At 33.8% G+C, this 24,037-nt stretch overlaps 4 protein-coding genes across 4 annotated transcripts in view; 1 reads left to right on the forward strand and 3 right to left on the reverse strand.

The window, feature by feature from the left end:
- LOC118270269 (equilibrative nucleoside transporter 1) overlaps positions 1-17,455 on the reverse strand; it is a 43,101-nt gene extending 25,646 nt beyond the window's left edge. Inside the window, exons 1-2 of the mRNA XM_050698153.1 lie at positions 17,286-17,455; positions 11,225-11,390 (exon numbers count right to left, since the gene is read on the reverse strand). Of these exons, the coding sequence (XP_050554110.1) occupies positions 11,225-11,315 (91 nt within the window). The 5' untranslated portion in view covers positions 11,316-11,390; positions 17,286-17,455. The remainder of the gene's footprint in view (positions 1-11,224; positions 11,391-17,285) is intronic.
- Positions 17,456-17,722: 267 nt separating this feature from the next.
- Positions 17,723-20,641, forward strand: LOC118270271 (uncharacterized). Its single transcript, XM_035585784.2, has 2 exons — positions 17,723-18,142; positions 18,812-20,641. Exons 1-2 carry the CDS (start codon positions 17,905-17,907, stop codon positions 19,003-19,005), a joined length of 432 nt encoding a protein of 143 aa, XP_035441677.1. The 5' UTR covers positions 17,723-17,904; the 3' UTR covers positions 19,006-20,641.
- LOC118270588 (gastrula zinc finger protein XlCGF17.1-like) lies at positions 19,659-22,048 on the reverse strand. The gene has a single exon (XM_035586218.2). The coding sequence runs from the start codon at positions 21,935-21,937 to the stop codon at positions 20,840-20,842; it is 1,098 nt and encodes a 365-aa protein (XP_035442111.2). The 5' UTR covers positions 21,938-22,048; the 3' UTR covers positions 19,659-20,839.
- A 609-nt stretch (positions 22,049-22,657) lies between these two features.
- Positions 22,658-23,952, reverse strand: LOC118270368 (zinc finger protein 714-like). Its single transcript, XM_035585938.2, has one exon. It carries the CDS (start codon positions 23,809-23,811, stop codon positions 22,753-22,755), a length of 1,059 nt encoding a protein of 352 aa, XP_035441831.2. The 5' UTR covers positions 23,812-23,952; the 3' UTR covers positions 22,658-22,752.
- Positions 23,953-24,037: the final 85 nt, after the last annotated feature.

A 24,037-nucleotide genomic window follows, 5' to 3' on the forward strand; every position in this document is an offset into this window, starting at 1 on the left:
CAATAACCTACCGATCGGTAGATTTGCCTACCAGCGGTAAAATTTTGACACAATTTGTATGGAGCTTATGTCAAAATTCTACCGTTAGTAGGCAAATCTACCGATCGGTAGGTTATTGGAATGCGCCGTCAGTAACACTACAACGACTGCCTCGTTGGCCAAGTTGTTGCAAGTGCGATTCCCGGATCGGGCGAAGTATTGCTGGGTTATTTTCGGCTTTTCGAAAATTTCTCAGTAGTTGCACGGAGTCTGGAAATGTGTCCGGTATATGGCAATAGGCTCACCACCTATTACATGGGACTTACAACATAAATTGTGAAACGTGGGTGTACATTGTACAGTGGCATTACATGTTATAATGTGCACCTCTGCCTACCCCTTTGGGGATTAAAGGTATTATTCCTTACTAGGGGTTCTTATAATAAAGAAGCAGGGTATGGACCGGTCTATACTGAACTGTACTGTACTGTTAACTTGCTACAAAAACAATATGTTTCTTTATTAGAGAGTGCATATATTAAGCTGGCAGCAGGGAGGATAAGGAGAATATATTTCTTACCACCCTTACTCTTGACGCGGGTGTCTTAAAATCCGGCTATATACTACACAATTAACAGTGTCAGTACCGTTTTCTGATAATATCAGATCATCAGATCTATCTGCCAAGCATGGAGATTATGGCAAACCCATTTATATACCTAGAGGAGACCCATAATTCATCTTTGAACTGCCCAAAGACTGCTGACGATTATGTTGTTGCACGAACTAACAAAGTAATTATAAAGATCAGCACCAATCGGTACTGAGCACCGGTGAGCCAGATTTGTCTCTAAGACAGACCTTAAAGAAATATTTTCTTCGAGCATCTTTGTAAGTAAAATAAGTACTTATATTCTTTTTCCTCTAAAAGCTCTCACTGTTTTGAAATTCTAAACAAGTTTTGTTGTGCTACACTGATCAAGGATAAACGTTTGGATTATATTTCATATTCAGGACACCTTTTGGGCGTAAGGGACCTTAAATGGCGCATATTATTGCACGAATCATTGGGTAACGAGGTCAAAAGATGTGTTTTCAGGAAAATATTTAAATGTCAACATTCTTTGGGTGCTTTTCCACCAGAGATATGCTAAGAATGTGCTATGTGTGGCTTCCCTACTATGGATACATCGCATACTTGAGCTGCGCATCTTCCTCGCACAGCTACTTAGCTTAGTATCGTTAGAAACGGTCACATAGTTACACAGCTTAGCTATTACATCTTCGTAGTAAAGCTACAAAGCATATCTCTGTTGGAAAAGCGGAAAAGCACCCTTTGGAATGTAGTAATTTGTTTGCAAAAATGTCACTTAAAAAGTGTTAACATTAAGAAGTACCATTCCTAAAACTAATCTTATATCAGACTCCAAGCTTGCCTAAACCTGATATAGTACATACAGAAACTATTTGATCATATTACACAATATCATAAATGGAATGTGTAATGTCTCCAAACAGTTTCGCATTCCGAAAACTGAAACACGTGTAGACACATCTATAAAAGCGAAACTTATTCAATGAAAATATGTTTACATAGTAATCTAAGTTACCACTATAAACGGCAATAAAAACTAACTATCAAAGTACTTCAAAATCAAAATTATTTATTTCAGATAGAACATTAAGGCACTTTTGAACGTCAAGGCAAATAGTATTAAATTAAAAAAAAACAAAATGTCTGTCTGTCAGTCCTGCAGTGAAGCTATTTGCTCGCTAAAGTGTAGATTCCTATGGAGAGATACGAGCAAGAAACGTATCGTATCATGGACTTACACAGTCAAAATTCCCTTATCAATGTACACAGCTGACCCTTCCTATCAATAAGTAAATTCATAGATAAACGTGTCAAGGTAAAATAATATATAGCCATACTATCAAAGCTAGAGACGATCCCGTCAGTAATGAGATTATTGAGGCATCGGATTATAGATAGAAATCTGATTAACATTCGTTTCAGATTGGATCGGAGAATAATACTCGATTGAGTCGCCTTGAAATGGAGCTGGTTGTACATTAATAGTGATTTGAGAATAATTTATTGTGATATAGTAAAGGAATAAGGGAATGATGATTTGAATGACTCATTGAAAAAGCTCTCTCAGAAAAGGGATGGAAGATTGAAAATCACTGGATGATTTTCCCCCTTAAAAAAACCTTACGATTTTTTTTGTGGCTTCTCCCGCCTTGGGCGAGGCGAGAGAGAGCGTCAGACTCTTACTGACTAAAAACCACCCGGTTCCTAGCTTTTCGAGCCGAAGCCCCGGTAAACTCGGTAGGTAGTCCTCTGCTCCGGATGTTAAAAAGTGATATCGCACTTTGGTCGATTAACAACAAATGGGCCATGGCCACACACAAATGATATGTAAAATAGGATTTGTACTCGTCCTCGATAAACAGAAATACCCGCCCCCTATACTCGTAATATAAACCTCACCAAAACATTAGCTTTATAAATGTAAAAGTATATGAACATATACAGTAGGGCCTAAGGTCACTGACACTGCACGTGCGTGTCCAACTCTTTACACGTGTCCTCAAACACTTTTTCAACATGCTCGATCGAATATGTACACGATAAATATACTAATAGTATCACCTTGCTCTCATTATTTTACTACGCCGATGTGTAAAGAAATTAGGTCAAAGAGAAAATTATATCCGCATGCATCAGTAATTTACCGTTTAACCGGAATACTTCTAGTGGTAAAACAAGAGTAAATTACTACGAAATTAATATTACACAACACCAAAGGCGACATTTAAATATTTTGATTGTGATTTATTGAGAACATTGCGTGCGCGTACACGCAGTAAATCGTAGAAACAAAGTTACGGCCAATAAAATATATCGCCATATTTATGAGGCTGTGGGGTCCAAATATTAAATAGGTACTTTACTTGCTTTTTTGGCAATTCCAGTGAAAAATAAGTTTTATTCTCAGTCACTACTACAAAAGAAAGAATTCTCAATCGAAAGTATAGCATCTCAGGAAATAAAAAAGTCGGTTATTCAAGGTGGTGTATACCCCGACGATGAATAGAAGGCGCGAAGTTTTGGCTGAGCTATAACTATAACATAATCTATACGGTATTACTCATAAACAGTTGCAAGACATAAATAGAATAGAACTAATAGTTTACATTATTAGAATAAATACGGAAGCAAAAATACACATTCTGGCAAACCAAATTGCTGGTACCGAATGACGCAAGTTCCTAAATCTCTTCAAACGACATCAATAAAGTTATTTGCTAACTTTCGTACATCAATAATACATTATACGGGTATGTCTACGTCAAATATTAAGCACAAACTTACAGCAAAATCAATGGTGAACTATCCTCTTATCTTCGAAAACTTAAAAAACCATTACGAAGGAAGTATTCCATTCAAAGGAGAAATAATATCGACGAATAGTTCGCGAGAATCCTGCGAGAATCATAACATGACATTTGACATGACATTAACACCACAGACTATTATGAATCTGAGGGAATTGTAAAAATACCAAAACGTATGACCCAATTGGTAAAACCTTTAACGATTTACTTCAGCGTGGTTTGTGACTAATATCTTTGGGAACTTCTGGTTTAAGTGATTCTTTCCAGAAGAGTTACGGTGATAAAATAGCAATTTCTTTTAACTAAATCCAGGGCCAAGTGTATCAAGAAAGTATCATTTATTCATTATTGATTCATCTATGCGTACTAAGAAATCCTAAGAACCATTATGCATTTGTGATATTGATTTAAGTAGTGCTTTTGAAAGTTTATGAAAATTATGTAAAGTCCTAAGACTCACCTTTTATCCTAATTTAATATTTAGAACATAAAATAAAATTCTACACAAAAATATCTCCATCATTCTCAGCAATAACACGAAGACAATGCAAAAAGGAGTTCTAAAAATAAAATTTGAATCACGAACCCTTTCTAAGCCTCTTAGTTTAACCCAAACGGCCAAAGCTTAGGATGGGGTGAGGAACTGAGAACAGCCAATGAGAATAATCAACATATTCTGAGTCGCATGTGTTTTTACAACGACTTTTGACCTTAACCCATAAGGGTCTTATTTGGCCATTTAACCCTGTCCAGTTGCCTAAATGTCTTGAGACTAGATATCACATACAAAGTTTTTGCACGTAAACTTGCTAGTGTTACTGTCACCAATCTTGTTAGAGGCGGTAATAACTTTTATATTTGGACAAGGAAAATGTTTCACGTGAAGATTCGCTCACAAGTACTCTAACCACTCTAGCGTCCATGGATACTATAGTATCCAAAGTGACGAGTTCTGTTTAACTCCCTCTAGTTTAAAATACGGACTTGTTTGGTGAGTTTTGACTGATTATCTATACAGCTGAATAAATTGTTCGACGAAAAAATAAGACATGGCGTTGTAATATGCTTTGACAAACAAAATATAAATTTTTAAAGTTAGTTGACTCGTTTTTGAAGTGTTTTTGTGAGTTCCAACAATTATGTCGTAAATACTACAGTTTTGTTTAATTTATCTTGCAAGTGTTATACATCAAAATAAACTAGAAGATTTGTGCTTTACGATGATGTACAAATATCACAGTTTTAGCTGATAAATCTAGTCTAATTTTAACTTCAAACGATTGTTGTTTCGAAAAAAATGGCCGGTCTGGTGTTGGCCACTTTTAGTTTTGTTTATACATATTTTACATACTTTGCATTACAATAGTATATAAAATATCGAAATACATTTCGTAATAAGCAAAATAATACATTTTTCAAAGAGAAATATACTAAATTCATTGAAGATTCCATAATAATGTCAATGTGTTCCTCAGGTTTTTTGATGTGTAAAATTACGAGTAGTGTTTTCTTTCGATTTAATTACAATACTTAGAGTTAACCGAATATAATCATATATACATCAAAAGAAAGGGTAATGAGTCTAGTTTGTTGTAAAAATATTTTATTGATAAAATATGCAATAGTTGTGCCGTATATTCTAAAAAGGTAGAAATAATTCTGTTTTTTTTCTGTGTTTCATGTTTAACCCGTTTTATTGTATTTTAAAGATTAACTAAAGATTTAAAAAAATCGTTAAGATTGATCAGTATTCTTCAATCTTTTTTTTGGTATTCTTTTCTTTATTCTAGGCATTACGGTTCAGTAGCTATATAGGTTTTTTGTTACGACGAACTTGCGAGTCGCGCGCGGTTCGGATGCCGTGCGCGGCTGGACGTTAGAGTGGCTAAGACGTTCATACAATAGTCTAATGTCTCTAAAACTAAAAGAGTTTGCCTAGACTGACTGAGCAATTAGATACGTAAATTGGATTGGACGCAAAACAAGGAGTACAATAACACCTACACAAGAATAATCCTTGTCTCAAAGATGATTTATTTGTACAAGCTTATGATATCACTACATAATACCCTGATGATAGGGTTCATAATTGAGACTAAATACTGTATTTTATAACACTTGTATACATTATGGATGCAATAAATACTTGAATACATTCTACATTGCCCATCAGAGGTCCATTAACAAAGCATAATCAGGCTTTACGTAGTAAGTACAGTATTCTTACTGAGCTGATACTGATATAGGTCGTACAAACTTCACACCCGTCCAGTGGACGAAGAGTAAATGTTTATCTAACTGCCCGGCCACATGCAGCCTATACTAGCACTACTAACTCACGTCGCTTCATTGATAACGTCACTCTATTCATATCACTTGATTTATCGCCTAGTTGTCTCCTACAAATATGATCAACCTATGATCCTAGCAATTGCAGGAATCATTTTCGTCCGATTGCAATTGGTTGATTCGATTTAGGTCAGTGCATTGTTGTCTTTAGAATTTATTGCATTATTTATTATAGTTTCTAGCTTAACCGACCAAACCAAAAGAGTAGTATAGTATGAAGTCATTAGATTAGCTTTATCAGATACGGTCTTAAAAATCTGATGTCGTGCCGTGCGCAAAGTCAAGAAAGAAACCGCGCTAGTCACTATTTGGCTAATGAGGCACTAGAGTATAGTGTTTGAGCTTGTTTAGAAAACCTGTTTAGTCTTAAAAATATCCTGTAATTATTTTTGCTAATAATTTCCAAGCTTTATTATTACTATTTAGTTATTTCTGTAACGATAAACGAATAGGTACTAACTTAATGAATGTTATCGGTTTACTGGTTTTACCAGGCGGAATAAACAACATAACGATGCGTAAAATATTATGAAAATATAAAATGGCAAGTCAAGTTAAATGTTTATCGCTTTGAGAATCGCCTGTTTTCCCGGAAGTGGTTTAGGGGGCTATCTAAAGGTCATTTGTGCTAGCAGAACAGGGATAAATGCAACTGGTAACATTTTGCACACTTCTGTCGTTACTTTAACATACATGTGCTTCCTAATTAAAAATAGTCCTCATATTTACAGTGCCTAAAAATCTATACCTCCAGCCCTTTTTCTAGAAATGAAGTCCATATTTTGTCCTATAATTGCTAAAAAATATGTTTGATCACATATATTCTAAAATTACTTCTTACTTCTTTACCCAATGATGTTAGGTAACAGTATTAGTCTTCCAACATTAAGAACACAATCCGATCTACTACAAAGGTAGCTTTATTGTTTCCCTATCCATATCCCTCTACAAAAATTACACCTAGGTACCTAAAGACAATACCTCAACATTCCTTTGTCATAAAAGAAAGTATATATACGTGTGTGTGTGTGTGTACTAGACCGAACAAAAGCCACTTAACCGACCTGGATGGAGTCCACACGCCAACGACCCATGAAGGTCATCATCTGCATTGTTTAAGACCTATAGAAGATTTACACCTGGTATACTTTATGAGAGACCCTCTTTAATTTAAATGTCACACGCGCCACGGGTTTTCGTGTCGGATAAAAAATTGTTGAGTGTTTCAGTCCGTCTGTCAGGCTTATTCCATTTGATAATCTCCATTCTGTTACTTAAGGAATAGGGTATTCTTTGTATTTTGTTTAAAAGTTCTATGAAAAGACTGTTCTATTCTGTCTTATTTCAGTAGCCTATGTGTACATTTTAGCTACTAGAGATAGATATTTGGCATTATATCGATAAAATTAGCCGTTAGCCACATATGTACGCATATTACTCACATGAGAAGATGATTTAATTACAGATGCTCTAACTATTCTGAAAACCAAGATCCGATACATGCTAACAAGTTTTTGACGTAACCAACATTTTCGCGATTCTACGCTAATGAATGATGACGTATTAATCTGGTGATTGAAAATCTATATATGTAGGTACCTTTAAATTCAATAGCACATTTCTAGTAACTATTCTACAGTCACTACTGCTATAAATAAATACCGTTCTACGTCTCAGAGTTTGTAACAAACGAGGTTGATCGTAAACGTCCGTACTGCAAACATATCGTGGATACAAGATGTTGAATGATATTTTTGATTCAGCCATTTCACATTTCCATTTATTGCTTAAAGCTGCAAATCAATTCACGAATCCCTTCCTTGCTTCAAGAGTCTGTCAAGTTAATGTATTAAGTCCTGATATACCATATAAATGGTTCTTCTTTATATCAGAGCTTCGGTTAAGACGTACTGCGTCAGAAACCACTCAATACACCTGAGTGGTGCCTTATTTATAAAACAGACATTTCAATTTGAAAACGTTTTGCGTTGCAGGGATCGACCTGATTCAACATACGCACATTCAGTCCAGACCGAACATGCAATCAAAAATTCACGTATCTACGTAATTTACATATATTATAGCAAACATAATCGTGTTTTGACAATAACAAACAAACTGGTCTTACTCACAGTCTTGGCATGCTATAAACATGCAGTTTATACCCAAGTAATAAGGAAATACTGAACAGTTAACATCGGATGTGCCGTAATGAGTACTAAAGACATCTGACAGTCCAGTAACATCTTTGGAGAGGAGATACTAGCCGAAGATAGTGTCCCAAGTGGGTGTACTAAACTGGTTCAATTATTACTTTATTGTTTACATAGAAAGCGTTTATGTATTTAACACCCACTCCTTGCTAGCTTGAAGTTCCATGTGTGATGCAGATGAGTCCATAGTCGTGCACTGGACACAATTCTAGAGTCCATGTTAAACTTGGAATGAGTGAAATCGAATCTTGACTTCGTTTTTACACACATATACAGTTTTTTATGTGTTACTTTATGTACACTTTCATAATGATTAATGTTTGATGTCCATAACAATCATATATGCACGGTACGTAAGTAAACAAGGCATTATATGGCTCTTTTAATGAGTTATGAGCTATGATTCATTAGAAACAAAGCATTATAATAGACTTAAGATGTTACTAAAGTTTTTTTAATACAATTGAAGACATGTGTAAAACATGTGTAGTGAACGAACATGTATTAATGACGATAAAGATGAAAATATCTTGCAGATTCAGGATTTGGATGTTTAGGAATTCATAACCATAATTTCATGAGGCATCATGAGTAATATCCCAAACACTTCCTTAGCTTAAATGTGCAATATCAATCAAGTTTCGGATGACAATGAGTGAACAGCAAACATGTCCGCATAGCATCGCTTCAATTAGGTTTACCTTGTAGAACAGAGAATCTAGTTGCATCTATTATGCATAGTAAGGCAAAACATGCACTTTATATGAGACATTTGTAAATAACTGACGATCCATTGTTCGCAACACGTGTGTACGGCGAATCATATAGTAAGCATAATAGAATAGAGATGACTTTAGTCAAAGACTGAGAATATGGTATCGTAAACATGGCGTGTTGAATGCTGAAGACGTTTAAACTGGATTGGTGTCAAGAAAATGTCTATTTAAACTTAAATAGACGTGTAAGGACACTTATTATTGTTGTGCTGTTATGCATTTATTATAGTTGTTTTGTTGGAGTAATGACACACGAAATAAGCGCAGTCCTGAAATAAAACTGCAGTACCTAACTACATGAGTAGGGACTACCGACAATCTTCCCCACTGTAATGTTTTCTGCTGTGTCGTAGGTGCGTTTACAAACATACAATTTCACATACACATGACACCCAGACCCGAAACAACAATTTGTGGATAACACAAAGAGTTGCTCCGTGCGGGAATCTAACGTGCTACATGTTGCGCGACAGCCGGTTGCCCAATGCCCAGCCACCTCGCCAACCGTGGAGCCTACTACTACTTCTACAATCGAAGTACTTAAACCTAAAAGAAGATCTCTAAAAGAGGATCTCAACTTGGAAACAAATACATCATTCAGGTTAAGAATGGTCTTTAGTCTTAAGACTTAAAAAGATAAATAAATACTTTATCACCCATTTTAAATAAATCAAATCTCGAAAGAAAAGCATAGGCATAAAACCAACTTTATAAGAGCAAAAGAAAGAAATAGTGCCGTCAAATAAAAGCAAAGTTTCTCTATAGAAGCTTTATGCGAAAACTTTTTATTCCTAAGGACTTTTTGCTTTACCGAAGTCACACTTAGAACAATTTTGAGCTAGTGCTTTTAAAATATTCTTAAGTTACTATTCGATTTATAATATTTACGGCACAGAAAGGGGTCACAGCAGTCTCTAATGGGGTCACCTTAGTGACACTATTATGAGTCAGCAAAAAATACTAAACGCGACACGACTGCCGCTACTTTCATACTTTTAAATTTGGTCGCAAATATTGGTATCTGATTTACTTTAATGTCCCATTTTAGAAGAGTAGTTACTAGTCACAGAAACCTTTTTAAGATTTTCTTTTCAATTCAGCTGAAGAATTTTGGCATTCAGTCATCTCAGACTGTATTGTAGTGTACAAAAGTTCATTGTACTTTTAGTATACAAATAAAAGCATTGTCCATGAATATCGTTTCTGGGCTTTCCATACTAACACGTACATAATAATATTTATAGGGTAAAACGAATAGCAGTTTTACGAAGCACCTACATCACTAGAAAGCAAGCTTGTGGACCATTTATAGCTATCCACAAACGATTTTTTGTCGTCTGTCTATATTCGTTTTTTGGTAACTTTCCAAATGAGATTTCATACTTCTTTTTCTTCTCGTGCACATTTCATTATTTTTTTACACGACTTTCTTTTCCTTCACAATCGGTAAGGGCGCCTTGAGTGTAAAGCGAAGAGTGAAGACAGTTAAATGGAGTTTATAGAAAGAAAATCAATCGTGTTTAAGGTTTACAATGCCTATAATGGACAATGCAAGATAATTGCAATTAAAGAAGACATTGTAAATGGATTTTTCTAACCTAAAGCATTTATCATTTTCATTGCATGGCTAAGGTCGATCTTAAACTCTTTTAATAAGGCCAAGGTAAGAATATAAGGCAAATACAAAGTTGATTTATGGGTGTATTTTACTTATTTTTAATCATCCCAAAAATCGAGTTGGTACTAGTAATCGACTCACTGTTAACGAAAAGCATTCATATGTTTGTAATCAATCATTAAATCATCTTCAAGGTCAAATCACGACAAAATTAGCACGGTATCGCTAATGAAATGACCTTAAAATGCAGATTTAGCGATGATTCGAAGAGTTTCTCGGAGATCATTTTTCCCGCATATCTTTCTGGACGTTTTTGGCAGACGCAGTCACATGAGCATGCATTTACGAATGCACTGAATAAATAGGACGGGATTACAATATGAATCAGATCCCAATGGTTTCTTTGAAGTATTGGCACAAAGAAGTTCCTGTATTATAATGGAGGGGGTCACGGTAAACGGAAAGAGGATTATCAGTGTTATCGGAGAGGAAATGATTCCGCAAGATAGCGGTTTCAAATAATACATTGTTGAAGCAAAATAACTAGTCAGAAATGCATAATGAGTCTGGAACTTCGGATAGTTGACATAAAACTCATAGTAGGTAAAACAGAAACTAAAACACGATGATTGGAAGCTGAGAGCATTTTATATAAGCATATATATATACACCGAAAAATTCGGCGATTCCAAATATGTGAGTATATAAATTAATATCACCAAAAAAATGTCGCTGATAAGGTGACTTTTGGTAGTGCGCGAAAATTCTTTCTTTTTGATACCACACTAAAATCTTCTTTATGGTCATGTTCAGATCCTCTTATTAACCCTAAATGACCTTTAAAAACACATATTTGTACAAATAACATGTCTTAAAAGGGTACTTACGTCCTTGTCTCTGGCCAGGCATGACGACGGCTCCCCTCTCCTGCCTCAGGAGGCTCTCGCCCTCCGCCCCACCCTGGTGTGACATCTCCATGGCTCACAGGTACACTAATATCATAAAACTGATACTGGCATCTGTGTTCTTCGTTGACGCAATGGACGACTGCGTCTGTAGACAAAATTAGTCTTTTTAAGAGCTGGGGCCTTAGTCTGCTATTACAATTGTGTCAGAATGGTCGATCATTGAGCTGTGCGAGAGGGACGCAGCTATGTAGGTTGTATAGCTCTGTCCCTCTTGCACTGCTCAATGATCGACCATTCTGACACAATTGTAATAGCAGACTAAGGCCCCTGGTCTTTAAACTCTCGAGTGTTTTGTGCTGAATTTTACAAAGTGCATTTGCGTTTAATTTTGGTAAGATGTATTGGACTGTAATGGCAAGGATGAATGTATAAATGTTGATACTTCTTATGTAGGTATGTTTGTTGAGTGTGCGATATACACAATCAATCTTCTCGCAATGAAGCCATATTTGTAGTCGGTCACGCATAATTATTTAGCTCAATGTCAGACCGTATTTTTAATCAACGAAAGATAATAAAATGTTATATCGCTTTTTATATATTTTTCTTAAGCTCAGTTGGTAATTAATTTAAAAGACCAACGTACGAATGTGAACGAAAGTAATTCGAGCGAAACGGTATCATTAAACTTACATTTTTAGTATCTAATGTTTTAAAGACTAGTTTTCTAGGCATTAATCATTATAAAACACGTACAATTTTCTAGTACTTGCTATTTTTATTGGAACACAATAATAAGATCTACATTTGATGATATTTGCCGTTTTGTTTTGTTGAAAACGGTTGATTTTACCGTTTCAGAGTTAGTCAACCAAGATTCTTTATAGACTGCACACTCATGCATGAGAAGCGGGCGCCTTAAACCACCACAACAAATATGGAAATATGCTACAAATGCCACGCCCCCTACAATATCTAATGTGTTGCTCTATAAAACGTGCCATTATGCCATTGCTCTACCAATCTGAGTGTGTCATCTCAAAAACTGATCGATCAAAAACGGTTAGCGTGTCGTCGCGTCGCGTCTCGTTTCAATAGTGTGTATCCGGCTTAAATCATTATAGGTACCATTAGTTTTATGCATACATGATTTTTTATTACATGATGTCTGGTCTAGACTTTGAGAGATATGCGTCTGAGTTTGTTTCGGTGTTTCTTTTAAGAGAAATCAGTTAGGAAACACCTAAAGCGCTGGATTAAGTATTTTTGTAAAACAAATATAATTTAGTACAATACTTATCTTTCATACACATAAAAATTTTGTTTAAAAATCATAACAGAGATAAATATTTGAGTGCTACTAGTTCATTAATTTTATCATTTATACACGGACTTAGTTACTAGATAAACTTGTGTAGTAATTTTATGATTGTTACACAATATGAAATAATGTTGGTTTTGTTTATAAATATGTATTAGAAAACTTTAATCTCAAGGGAACTCTCTCTCTCTCTTACTTCTTGTTACATTTTTCAATATCTTTATTTGATGCCTTTATTTGACCTAAGTGTCCAAAAAGTCTTCTTCCTGCTCTTATTTCAGGCTACTTCTCGTCTCGGTACAATCCTTCTTCTTCCGTTCTCCCCCTATCAGACTTTTATTATGGTAAGTAAGCAATTGCCGCAAACACAACGCAAGCGTTGCTTCACGTCGGTTTTCTAAATGGCCCTGGGTATCACTCCGGTCGAGCCGGCCCATTTGTGCCGAAGCATAGCTCTACCACAGTTGAGCATTGCATCTCCCACTCTCATTCCCCATAAAATATATTACTACATACATACATATCGTCACGCCTTTAATCCCCGAAGGGGTAGGCAGAGGTGCACATTATGGCACTTAATGCCACTGTGTACACCCACTTTTCACAATTTATGTTGTAAGTCCTATGTAATAGGTGGTGAGTCTATTGTCATATACCGGGCACATTTCCAGACTCCGTGCTACCACTGAGAAATTTTCGAAAAGCCAAAAAAAGCCCAGTAATACTTCGCCCGACCCGGGAATCGAACCCGAGATCCCTTACCCGGCAATCGCATTTGTAACCACTCGCCAACGAGGCAGTCTCTGTCAAAATCTATTACTATATAATACATATATTCACTCATTCACCATACAATCCATCCATCTCTTACTTAGTCATCCTCTACCTTACCATTCTTCCACATTTAAAATCAACACTAACGTTATCATATGAGATTCGTTCCATCGCACGATATACGACAACTGTCGGTTAATTTTAAAACAATTAATTAACTAACTAACTGCACAGTCGCAGTTGAAAGTTACACTCTTGAGGAAGGATAAAATATTATATTATTATTAAATGGCATCATACATGAGTTATATCGTGGAAATGTCCTTGTAAGGAAAATAATCATTTGGTTTGAATGTAACCGCAATATAAGACTTAAATTTATATTTGGTTGTGCATACAGTTAATTTGTAATAACAACGAACTAGTTAGGTAGTTGTTATTTTGCTTGACGAAAGCATAAACCAAAACAACGCGAAAAGTGGCTGACGAGCTGAAAAACGAGCTAAGTGCACACAAAACTGTACACACAAGCATTCCTCAGACATAGTAATGTTTATTGATCAAATTACTTGAAATTAGCAGTCCATATTATGATGATAGAATCAGAACTAAAATGTTTGTACTTAAATGTGTTGAGTGGATGTTTGAGTGACATTAAAATTACGATCTTTTCCTAAGGATGCTTTCCACCACCTAATATGGGCAACGTTTCCTAGTTTTATAGCAAAGGTTCTAAGTTTCAAATCAACGAAAAGACTTTCCCAGTATGGATGCCAGAACATCAAGTTTTTATGTATACTTTTTTCTTAAACAACTTTTTGTTTTGCAATATTGTAAAAAAAAAATAAGTGAAGAAAATTACGTTTATACGTGATATTTGCACAGATGTGTCTTCCGCTATGCCGTGTAGAGTGTAGGTGCAAAGCAAACAACCTACTTAAACAAAGATTAGGACAAATTCTGGAACGAGATTTCATAACTCCATACTTTGATACATACTACGTTTTACATGTTTTTGAACGTACCAAGAACATTTTTATGTATGCAAAGAATTTATTTAGACTGTCTTACTCAACTTTCGAACGCCTCTTTCATCCGGCCATTGTATTCAAAACAGAAACTATACAGCTAATACATGGTGCTCAAAAATGTATCAATTTTACGCTCGTAAGTACATGTCGATAGTGACAGGAAAAGCAACTTTATTACGTAGCCCAAGGGATCATTTTTGTGGACATGTTAATGACCTTTTAAGGATGAAGTACGTTTTTGTTCGTATATCAAATCAAAATGCATCATTCGTATCAAACTATGTTCATTATGGTCAATAGAGATGGTGACAGGGTATAAAAAGGATACATCTTAACTTATAAAGCCCGTGATTTACATAGTTACATAGTTTTGTCGAAATAAGAATTAGAAAGCTGCTTGTTTAAACAAATTAAGTTTAGGAGCTAGCAAACTAGACGAACTACGTCACTTCTACATTAGTTTAACGCATTTTTCCGTACGTAAATGTGACGTGTATAACTTTAAAAATCGACTTTAAAAAAATGGCCATTTTTTTTAATAAATCCTCCAGACAGACGATAAAACTTTATTCTCAGTCCTAGTTATAAATAGCAAATAAGTTTAGTTGACATTTAACCTCCCACGAAGAAATTGTGGAAACAAGGAGTTCTTATGCCAACAGGAAGCCAGCATTATCTTACAGAGTTCAGTAAATAATTATCTAGAATTGTACTTTCGTTAAATGGCCTCAAATTACGTGTTCGACGTCGCCCGTGCCAAATTATTCTTAATGAGTTAGGAGATAAGGGTCATTTACATGGCTTCTGGCTCAATTTATGTATGTAGTTTCTACACAACAAAAACCTATAGTATCTGAATACATCACTCTTTTCTTATTTTATTATATTATATTATACTCGCGACTTTCGTGCGGTTTCACCCGCTCTGCTTGGCTCCTATTGATCATAGTGTGATGTTTTATAGCCTGTAACCTTTCTCGCTAAATAGACTATTCAAGACAAAATTAATTATTCAATTCGGAACAGTAATTTCAGAGATTAGCGCGTTCAAACAAACCAACTCTTCAGCTTTATATAATAGTATAAGATAAGATGAATTTTAATATTTCTTTAAGTCACAGGTCGATAGTTTTAGGTACCACAGAACAGATAGGAGATGTTCTTAAAAAAAATACACTACACAAAAAATATAATAATTATAAGCAGACAATGAAAAGTATATAAGGTATTATTACCTGTTATGTTATGAAAATAACTCGACAATTTTAACTTAATTAATAATACAAATAACTAAGTATGTCTCGAAACTATTTACCTACCTATACCTACTTCCAGTGTATAGTAAAATATATTCACTAAGCAACATTTATCTTATAAAAACAACATTATACTATCTAATCAAATATCTGAATATGACCTTATTGAATACCTAATTATATTGCTGTATTACAAGACATGATAAAATTCAAGGTAATAACTTCTTCAATTAATAATTCATTACAAATATTAATTTTATAACAAAACAGTATAACTTATGATCCATTTTCACCAATTTGTGTTATAAGTTACATATTAAGTGCAATATAGTAGGTGAGCCTAATACCAATAACAGTTAGTTTTCAATTACAAGTTTAATAAGGATAATATTAAACCCATACAAATGATGCATTTTGATATACAAAAACAAAAATTAACTTCATCCTTAAAAGAAGAATACTTCACAATACATACAATTTTCTAGTGTCCGATTTATCGAATATTATGCTGTAATGGGTTAATGAAACAGGTAAAATATTGTGAATTAGGGAAAACTATTTCACATAATTATATACTATACTCTTTCATGAATTAATTAAACAAAACTAAGTTCTTTTATCAAAGAGCAAAGGTTGAATTTATTGTAAAGCAAAGCTTACTTTTTTTTTGTTTATAGTAGCCAAAACATATTCACATATATTGTGAATAAGTAGGTTATTTTAATATGAGTGCTTATAATAAATATTGTGTATGTTGTGCATGTACAAAGAAAGTCATTATAATGGATATGAATCACTTGACTCTTTGTGTGAAATATAATAGGCAGGATGTGCATCTGATCTGTGTCAGTCGAATGGAAAAAAATAATATTTTTATTTTTAATGTTTTGAATTGTATGTCAATACATACAATTATATTATATTTTATGATTTTAAGATGAATTTGTGTCAAAAAATTAAAATAGATAATGTTTTATTTTTCTTGTGTTTGTTTAAGTAGCAAGAAAAAAGATGTGTTTAAATAACTAATACTTATTTATATACTCAGGTTTATCAATGAAAATCATTAAATTGTTAAGTATATCATTTTCTAATTAGGTATAATTGAAAATGTATTTTTAATTATTTTATATACTAGGTAAATCATGTTTCATTCAGAAAAAAATTATACCACTTGGTTTTTAATATTATACACATGACACATAACCAGGATATAATATTTTACTTTTATTTAATTTATCTGACTAGAATCTAAATATTATTAAATAGCTAATACTAACATGTACTTATTGTAAACTAAGATATAACCTTACCTAAGTCACTTGAAATAATTCAATAAAAGAAATGCGAACAGAACTTTCTAAAGCTGTACTTCTATGTTCATCAACTTCCAGAGAGAAAAAAAGGTTTTTTATTAAAAAAAACACTGGTATCTTAGACCACATTCATGAGATAAGAAAATACGGTATTCTATCGCAACAACACGTCCATTTATCACTAGTGTAACAGAATAAACTGCTCTCCCATCACAGTTAGACACACACAACAAACTTAGAAACTAAATAAAAAGATATCATCCCGTTACAATCTAAAAAGACAATTTAAAATGTGCCCTACTGAGCGCGTGGTCATCTTTACATTAAAATTTTAACACTTACCAAAACATATACAGGTGGAGCTGTAACGTTAGTCAGTTATTATAAATCCGGCACTTTTTAAACCTAATTTAAAGTTTTTTATTCATAACAACTGCATTACAGTAAAAAGCAAAAACACGTGCAACACGACCTCCCTCGTTGGCGTCGGCCGTTGCACTTTACTTTAGTATTGCCATTAATTATCAAATTAGAATATAACTATGTCATTGACGTACTCTAGATAAGATTAGTCCATGCAAAATTAGCATTGCTAATGTGAATTTAATTACCTAGTATCACCTGGATTAATGGACTCATTATCGAATACTCTTAATAGTATCTTATCAAATTCTGATGAAACCAGCCGATATTAATGTTGTGGCTATTATTGTATCCTAGCAATACTCTTTCAATACTGTCAAATGTCTAATGTTCTCCAATCACGAACGTCTGTCATTGTCATTTTTATTTTGTCCCCTCCCGAGCTGAGAGTTCTATTTTTAAATAATTTTCTTTTTCGGGATAGGTTTAGAGAATCATTTTCTAAATAACAATATCGTGTGTGCCTATGGTAGTTCCTTTGTTTCTATTAATTAGTCAGATAACTTTACTGAAAGAAACAAAAATACGTACTTGAAAAATGGTTAATTCGAGTTTAGCATACGAAATTCTGCTATACATAAATTCATTTTATTTCGGTCTATTTGCGACATGTGAACTGGGTACTCTTATTCTGAAGTCAGTGTTAATTATTGAGAAATATGAAGTAGACAAGGATCCAACGAAAATAGGGCGAGATTATGGAGTACTTGTTAGCTTATTCATTATTGAAGCGGCCCGCCTTATACTGGGGCGTAAAGGAAGTCTTAGTGAGAAAGGTAAGTGGGTTAGTGGTAGAACACCTGAATTATGTATAAAAACTTATTTATTTAATTGAATTATACATTAGAATGCAATCATTGAATATTTTATCAAGTGTAAATACCAATTATACAAGCTGTCCCTGAAGTGGACATGCAAATAGCACTTGATGATCAGCAAGGTTCCAACAGTTATCAAAAAATATAAAAAAATCTGAATGGTATAGTTTTAAAATTACAATGAGTTAGCAAGAATGTAAATGATAATATTTGTGAAATATTCACGGTTAAAGAGTTACTACACCATCTTTGGTAAAATTTGTCACTAAGTACTAGTGCAGTACTATTTTTTTTTTTTCAGAAAGTACAGTAACTTTAATTAGGTAAAAAATGTATTGAGAAAACTTGGTTTGTCAAAAAATTACATTCTATATGAGAATGAAGCAGATTACTGAAGTGAACTATAGCAACAAGAGTCAATAGACTGGCACAGGGTGTACTTATTTGTGAATAACACATAAGTCTATGACTAACAAAACTATAATAGGAGTTGTAATTTAAAAACTATATGACTGACAACTGTTGAAACCTTGCCCATCATCTGGTGCTATTTGGAAGTCGAGTTTAGGAACAAGCTGTACCTATGTGATTTTTATTAAAATTAACAATTTACTTAATATTTTTCAGATCTACCAGTAATATTCTCAGTGCTACTGACAGTGCCATCTATAATGGGTGTGATGTACCTCCTCATCTTCCAAGTTGTGGTCCTGAGAATAGAGTACATCTGGTGTACTCTAATGCTTTGCATCCAGATGCTAGAATTTGTATTCGCGTCCATGTTCATAGTCTCCCTTTGTCGAGGACCCTCATATGACTAAAAAGTACAATGTTGTAATAATATGTACCTTCCACAAGGGACAGTGTGCCTTTAGCACTATTTTTAGGCCAGTATTGTTCACAAAATTTTATACAAAGAGTATTTTAAGAAATAATCCCTATTTACCTACTGTTATCCTAATTATACTGCCTTCAGTGACAAATAATAATTAAGTCAAAAAGACAGAGATTCATCTTACTTAAAATTAAAAATAAGACCAAAGATATATGACTATATTAGCATAATATTAATGTTATGACATCATTCTGTTTGAATTTCATATCTGTTCAAAATTCATGACTCATAAAATTATTTATGGAATGTGCAGGCATTTGCATTTTCTAAGATGTGATGCCAAGTTGAATAACATACATATTTTTTTAAATATGAATATAAAGCAAAGAGGTTAGTAATAAGTATTTTGTGCTATTGCAGGCCAATATTTAAAGGCAATTCTAGACAAAGCCTTGCAATATAGTGTTATAATATTGAGTGTAAGCCTAAATATGATGACTGGCTAAATTTTTAAACATTTTTAATATATTTATAAAGCTTTTGTGTTGTACTTTAGCCAGTATATTGCTTGAGTCCTGTTATTTTACTAGTTATTAATACATTTTGAATTTAGTAATGAATGGAGAAAAAGAAACACTCTTTTTTACCGTTTCCAAAGTTTTAATGTTTATTACTTATTGAAACATATTGTTATTACTATTTTATCTACAGGATATATTCTTGTTAAGCATTTTTATGAAGTTATTCTGGTTGAAAATACGTATTTTAGATGTGGCACAAGATTTGGAAATACTGTGTGAGGCACAAACACATGTTAAACTGTTATTTTGAAAGTATTCTATTCTGGAAGAAATATGAGTCCTTATAAAACTATTTTGTTACTTATATTACAAGACTGTGAACTTATTTATACCAGTTCACTATTATAGTAAAAAAAAAAACATGTATTTTAATAAATAAGTATTTTAAGATTTTAACTTCTAGTCAGTACTTATGCATACTCTTGCCAAATCAGTTTTACATAAATGTATGCAACACAATCATAACTAAATAATACAATTTTTAAACATTTAATTTTTTACTTGACTATATTTTTAAAATAGTAATTTAACTGATACTTTATTATACATCTATGTAATAATGCATTACTGTATTCTTATGACACCTCAGCAAATAGGACAGCTCTTAGAATACTTCTAACACAACTAACTGTAATGAACATGTTCATTTTAAATTCAGTTTTGTAAAATAAGAAACATTGTAATTTAAGAATGCCATAAAAGCCTTGCCCATTGTTTGTGTCCATCCGATAAATGTAACTTAAGTGATAAAGTGGCCTTTATTTAGATATTTATACTAAAATAGTTACTATGAAATCTTCCATTGTTCAGTAGATCACCAAGAGTTATATTTAATGTGTGTGATTTTATTTACCAATGTATTAAGTGTTGTCTATGTAAACTCTAGGTTTAAAGCCAAATATTTATAACCAATGATCTATAAAGCATTCTAGTCCAATCAGATTATAATATTTGATTCAAATATTTATTGAAAGTATTAAAAAACATTAAGTACTTACAGATATTACTTACACTTCTTGAAATAAATATTGATGCAATAAACTTTATGGTTTAATTTTTAGATAGTTAATACTTTTTATTTAAAACTACTTCTAGCCAACTATATAACTACATTTCATACTAGTCACAAATCCTACATCAAGTCTAACATGTTTCTTTATACATCAAAAATTCAAAGTACATATCAAATAGATACTAAATATACATATAGTACTTTAATTTATTATTAATTTATCTTTCTCAATCCACTGCTTCATCTTGTTTCTGATACTCAGCTTGTAAATACAATGGCAATCTCCCCTTTGTCATTTTATCTCTCTTATGCACCCTCAACTCATGTCTCATTAGTGCCTTTCTGGTTCCATACTTATTACCACACACTCTACACCCAAAATCTTTAAGACCAGCATGATCAGATTGAAAATGTATGTCCATATCCCTCTGAGTGTAGAACCCTCTTCCACATTCAGGGCATTTGAATGGCCTCTCTTTTTTATGAGTTAATAGATGTCTGTTCAAGTTGCTTCGAGTTAAAAATCTTAATTCACATTTGTCACACGAAAAAGGTTTGTCACCTGTGTGAGTTCGCATATGTATCTTCAGGGATTCCAGAAACCTCCCCCTATATGGGCAAACCTTGCACTCAAAGGGCAGCTCAAAACTGTGCAGCTGCAAATGCCTGACTAAATTATCTTTACGATATAATTTGCCACAGGTGTCACAGACTAGATGAGATGCAGACTGGTGCCTGAGTAAATGTTTTTTATATAACTGAGCAGTCAATAGTCGGAAGCACAAAGGACATTGTATACGAACTTTTTTGTGAGTTCTTGAGTTTTTATGTGCTAATAATTCATCATATGATTTGAAATTGAGATTGCATAGGTTACAGGGGTATGAGTTACGCTTTTGTTCAAGAATAACTGGCTCGAAGGTATCGTCGACATCACCATCATTGACGGCGTCTGATTCTTCTTCTGAATCTAGAACTGTTGGTCGTCTAAGCAGTGTATCTGTCTCTTGAGCTGATTTCCGAAAAGCCAAAGCATCCTGAAGAAAATTATGGCACGTCGGACATAAATATTTCGGGTAATCATCATTTTCGCTTACTTCTATGCCCCCAAATGTTAGGATCGCTTCTGCAATATCAGAGTTACTATCTGATGTAAAAATTGGTTTGGTACCTTCTTTCAAACATATTCTGCATTTTTTACCGGTCCTGATCATTTTTATATCATTATCGGGGCTATCAAGAGCATTTTGATTCTGGTGTAACTTACGCTGTTTCTGAACTTGTATATTTTTCAAGAATTTCAACATGAAATATGAACCAGACATCGCACTATAATATTAAGTGATTGTTTGGTTTACTTGTATATTTTTTTGTATTTGTTTACAATATTATCACAGAATTAATGTGTCAATGTCACGTTGATAACGGATGAGTTTAATCTCTGGTCAACTCTGGTGGATCTACTAACCATAGAGAAATAGAATAGGTTCTGAGGAAGTTTTACATTTCGCACTTACTGAAACGCTGGATTTTTCAATAAAAATAAAACATCACCTGAAAACCAATGTATGACTCTTTTGTAATAAATGGTGAGCCTAATGCTATACACCGGCCGCCTTTGTCAAAAAATTTTGACCTAAACCAATGAGATAGCACAGCAAATAAAATGTAAATTCATAATTTGATACCCGACATGATGATACTATCCACCATTAAGATAGAGATTAGGTGAAGAGTTAAATACCATAATTTCTTTTTCTGCACTTTCATTCCTTTCATCTTTTTTTTTTTGAGGGGGGAAAATCATCCAATGACTTCTCCCGCCTTGGGCAAGGCGAGAGGGAGTGTCAGACTCTTAAGACTAAAAACCACCCCGTTCCTTCTCCTGCTTTTCGACCCAGAGCCCCGGTAAACCCGCTAGGTAGTCCGCAGCTCTGGATCAGATTCCTTTTATCTATATTGTGACATCACAGAGCAATCTAGTGTGTAATTTTAGAAACTAGGTGGAAAAAATTAAGAAATAATATGATAAATAAAAAAATAAATAATAATTTAATATTTATTGATTAGGTATGTTTAAATTACATAATTTTACAGAGATCAGAATACTAATGCATTATGTAAAATTACTTATAATATCTTAGTTGCTATGCTGAGCCTCTAAATAAGCTGGCATTCTACCAAACAGGAGCTTAGCTCTCTTGTGTACATGTCTCTGGTGCTTCATCATAGCATTTCTGTAGCCAAATGCTTTTCCACAGATATTGCAAACATGATTCTTGATACCCAAGTGATCCGCTTCATAATGCCTTTGTAACATCAACTTTGTGTGAAAGGCCCTTTTGCAAGCATCACACTGGAGTTGTGGCTCTTTATGCTTCAATGCATGGCTGTTCAAATTACTCTTGAACAGAAACCTGGCTGGACATTCTGTACACATGTACCTATAGTCCCCAGTGTGCGTCCTCATGTGAGTCTTAAGTAGCTCTGAATATCTTCCCTGGTATGGACACAACTGGCATTTATATGGAAACTCTTTGCCATGTCTCAAACTGTGGTTGTGGTACGCACATCTCAGCCGAAATGACTTTCCACACACATCACAAATATACTTCTTGTGGTCAGGGTCATGCATTGTCATGTGTTCTTTGTAATAAGACCTATTGATGACTTTGTGACAAATGTTACATGTTACTTTTGGTGTATATTTGATTTTAACGGGTTTTTCAGCTTTCACCTTACTGGTATCTTCAATATCCCAATCTTCTGCTGGTTTGGAGTCATGAACGCTACCTTCGCTAGCGTCATGGTCTTGATCGAAAGCTTGGTCCTGTTCATCAACAACCTCCTCTTTAACTGGCTGCTGAAGGAATTGCTCAGTGTCTCTCGCTATTTTCCTAAATAAGGCAGCTCCTTTAATAAAATCATGGCACATGTCACATAGAAACTTCGGATTTCCATCATTTTCTTTCGCTTCCACATTCGCCACGCATAGTAATGTTTCTAATATAAATGCAGTGTCTTCTGTCCCGAATATCGGTACAACGCCTTCCCTTAAACATACCCTACATTTGGATGACAAATTTTCACTTAATTTTAATCGTTTATTTTTATTTTCATCGATAATTTTTAAATATTCGATAGGGTTTAATTTGGTTTTGTTTTTGGACTTTTTCATTAAATAGTATAATGTTAACATACTTTCACTTTTAGTTATTTGCTGCAGACGCTGCGTTTATTATTATGAATAATGGTAATTCTTTAAAGCTTATTAGAAATTGAATTTATTTGCAAAACAAACCATTGACGTAAAAATGTAAACAAAACAAGCGGTGTGTGACAATCTGTCACTGTCAATTGTCAAATTATTCTTGTCCATGCTTGTTGTCTTTTGCGCACATACTGGTCGAAACCTTGGTGGTCCT

This window comes from Spodoptera frugiperda, chromosome 13 (genome assembly GCF_023101765.2).
Source record: "Spodoptera frugiperda isolate SF20-4 chromosome 13, AGI-APGP_CSIRO_Sfru_2.0, whole genome shotgun sequence".
Classification (NCBI taxonomy): Eukaryota; Metazoa; Arthropoda; class Insecta; order Lepidoptera; family Noctuidae; genus Spodoptera; species Spodoptera frugiperda.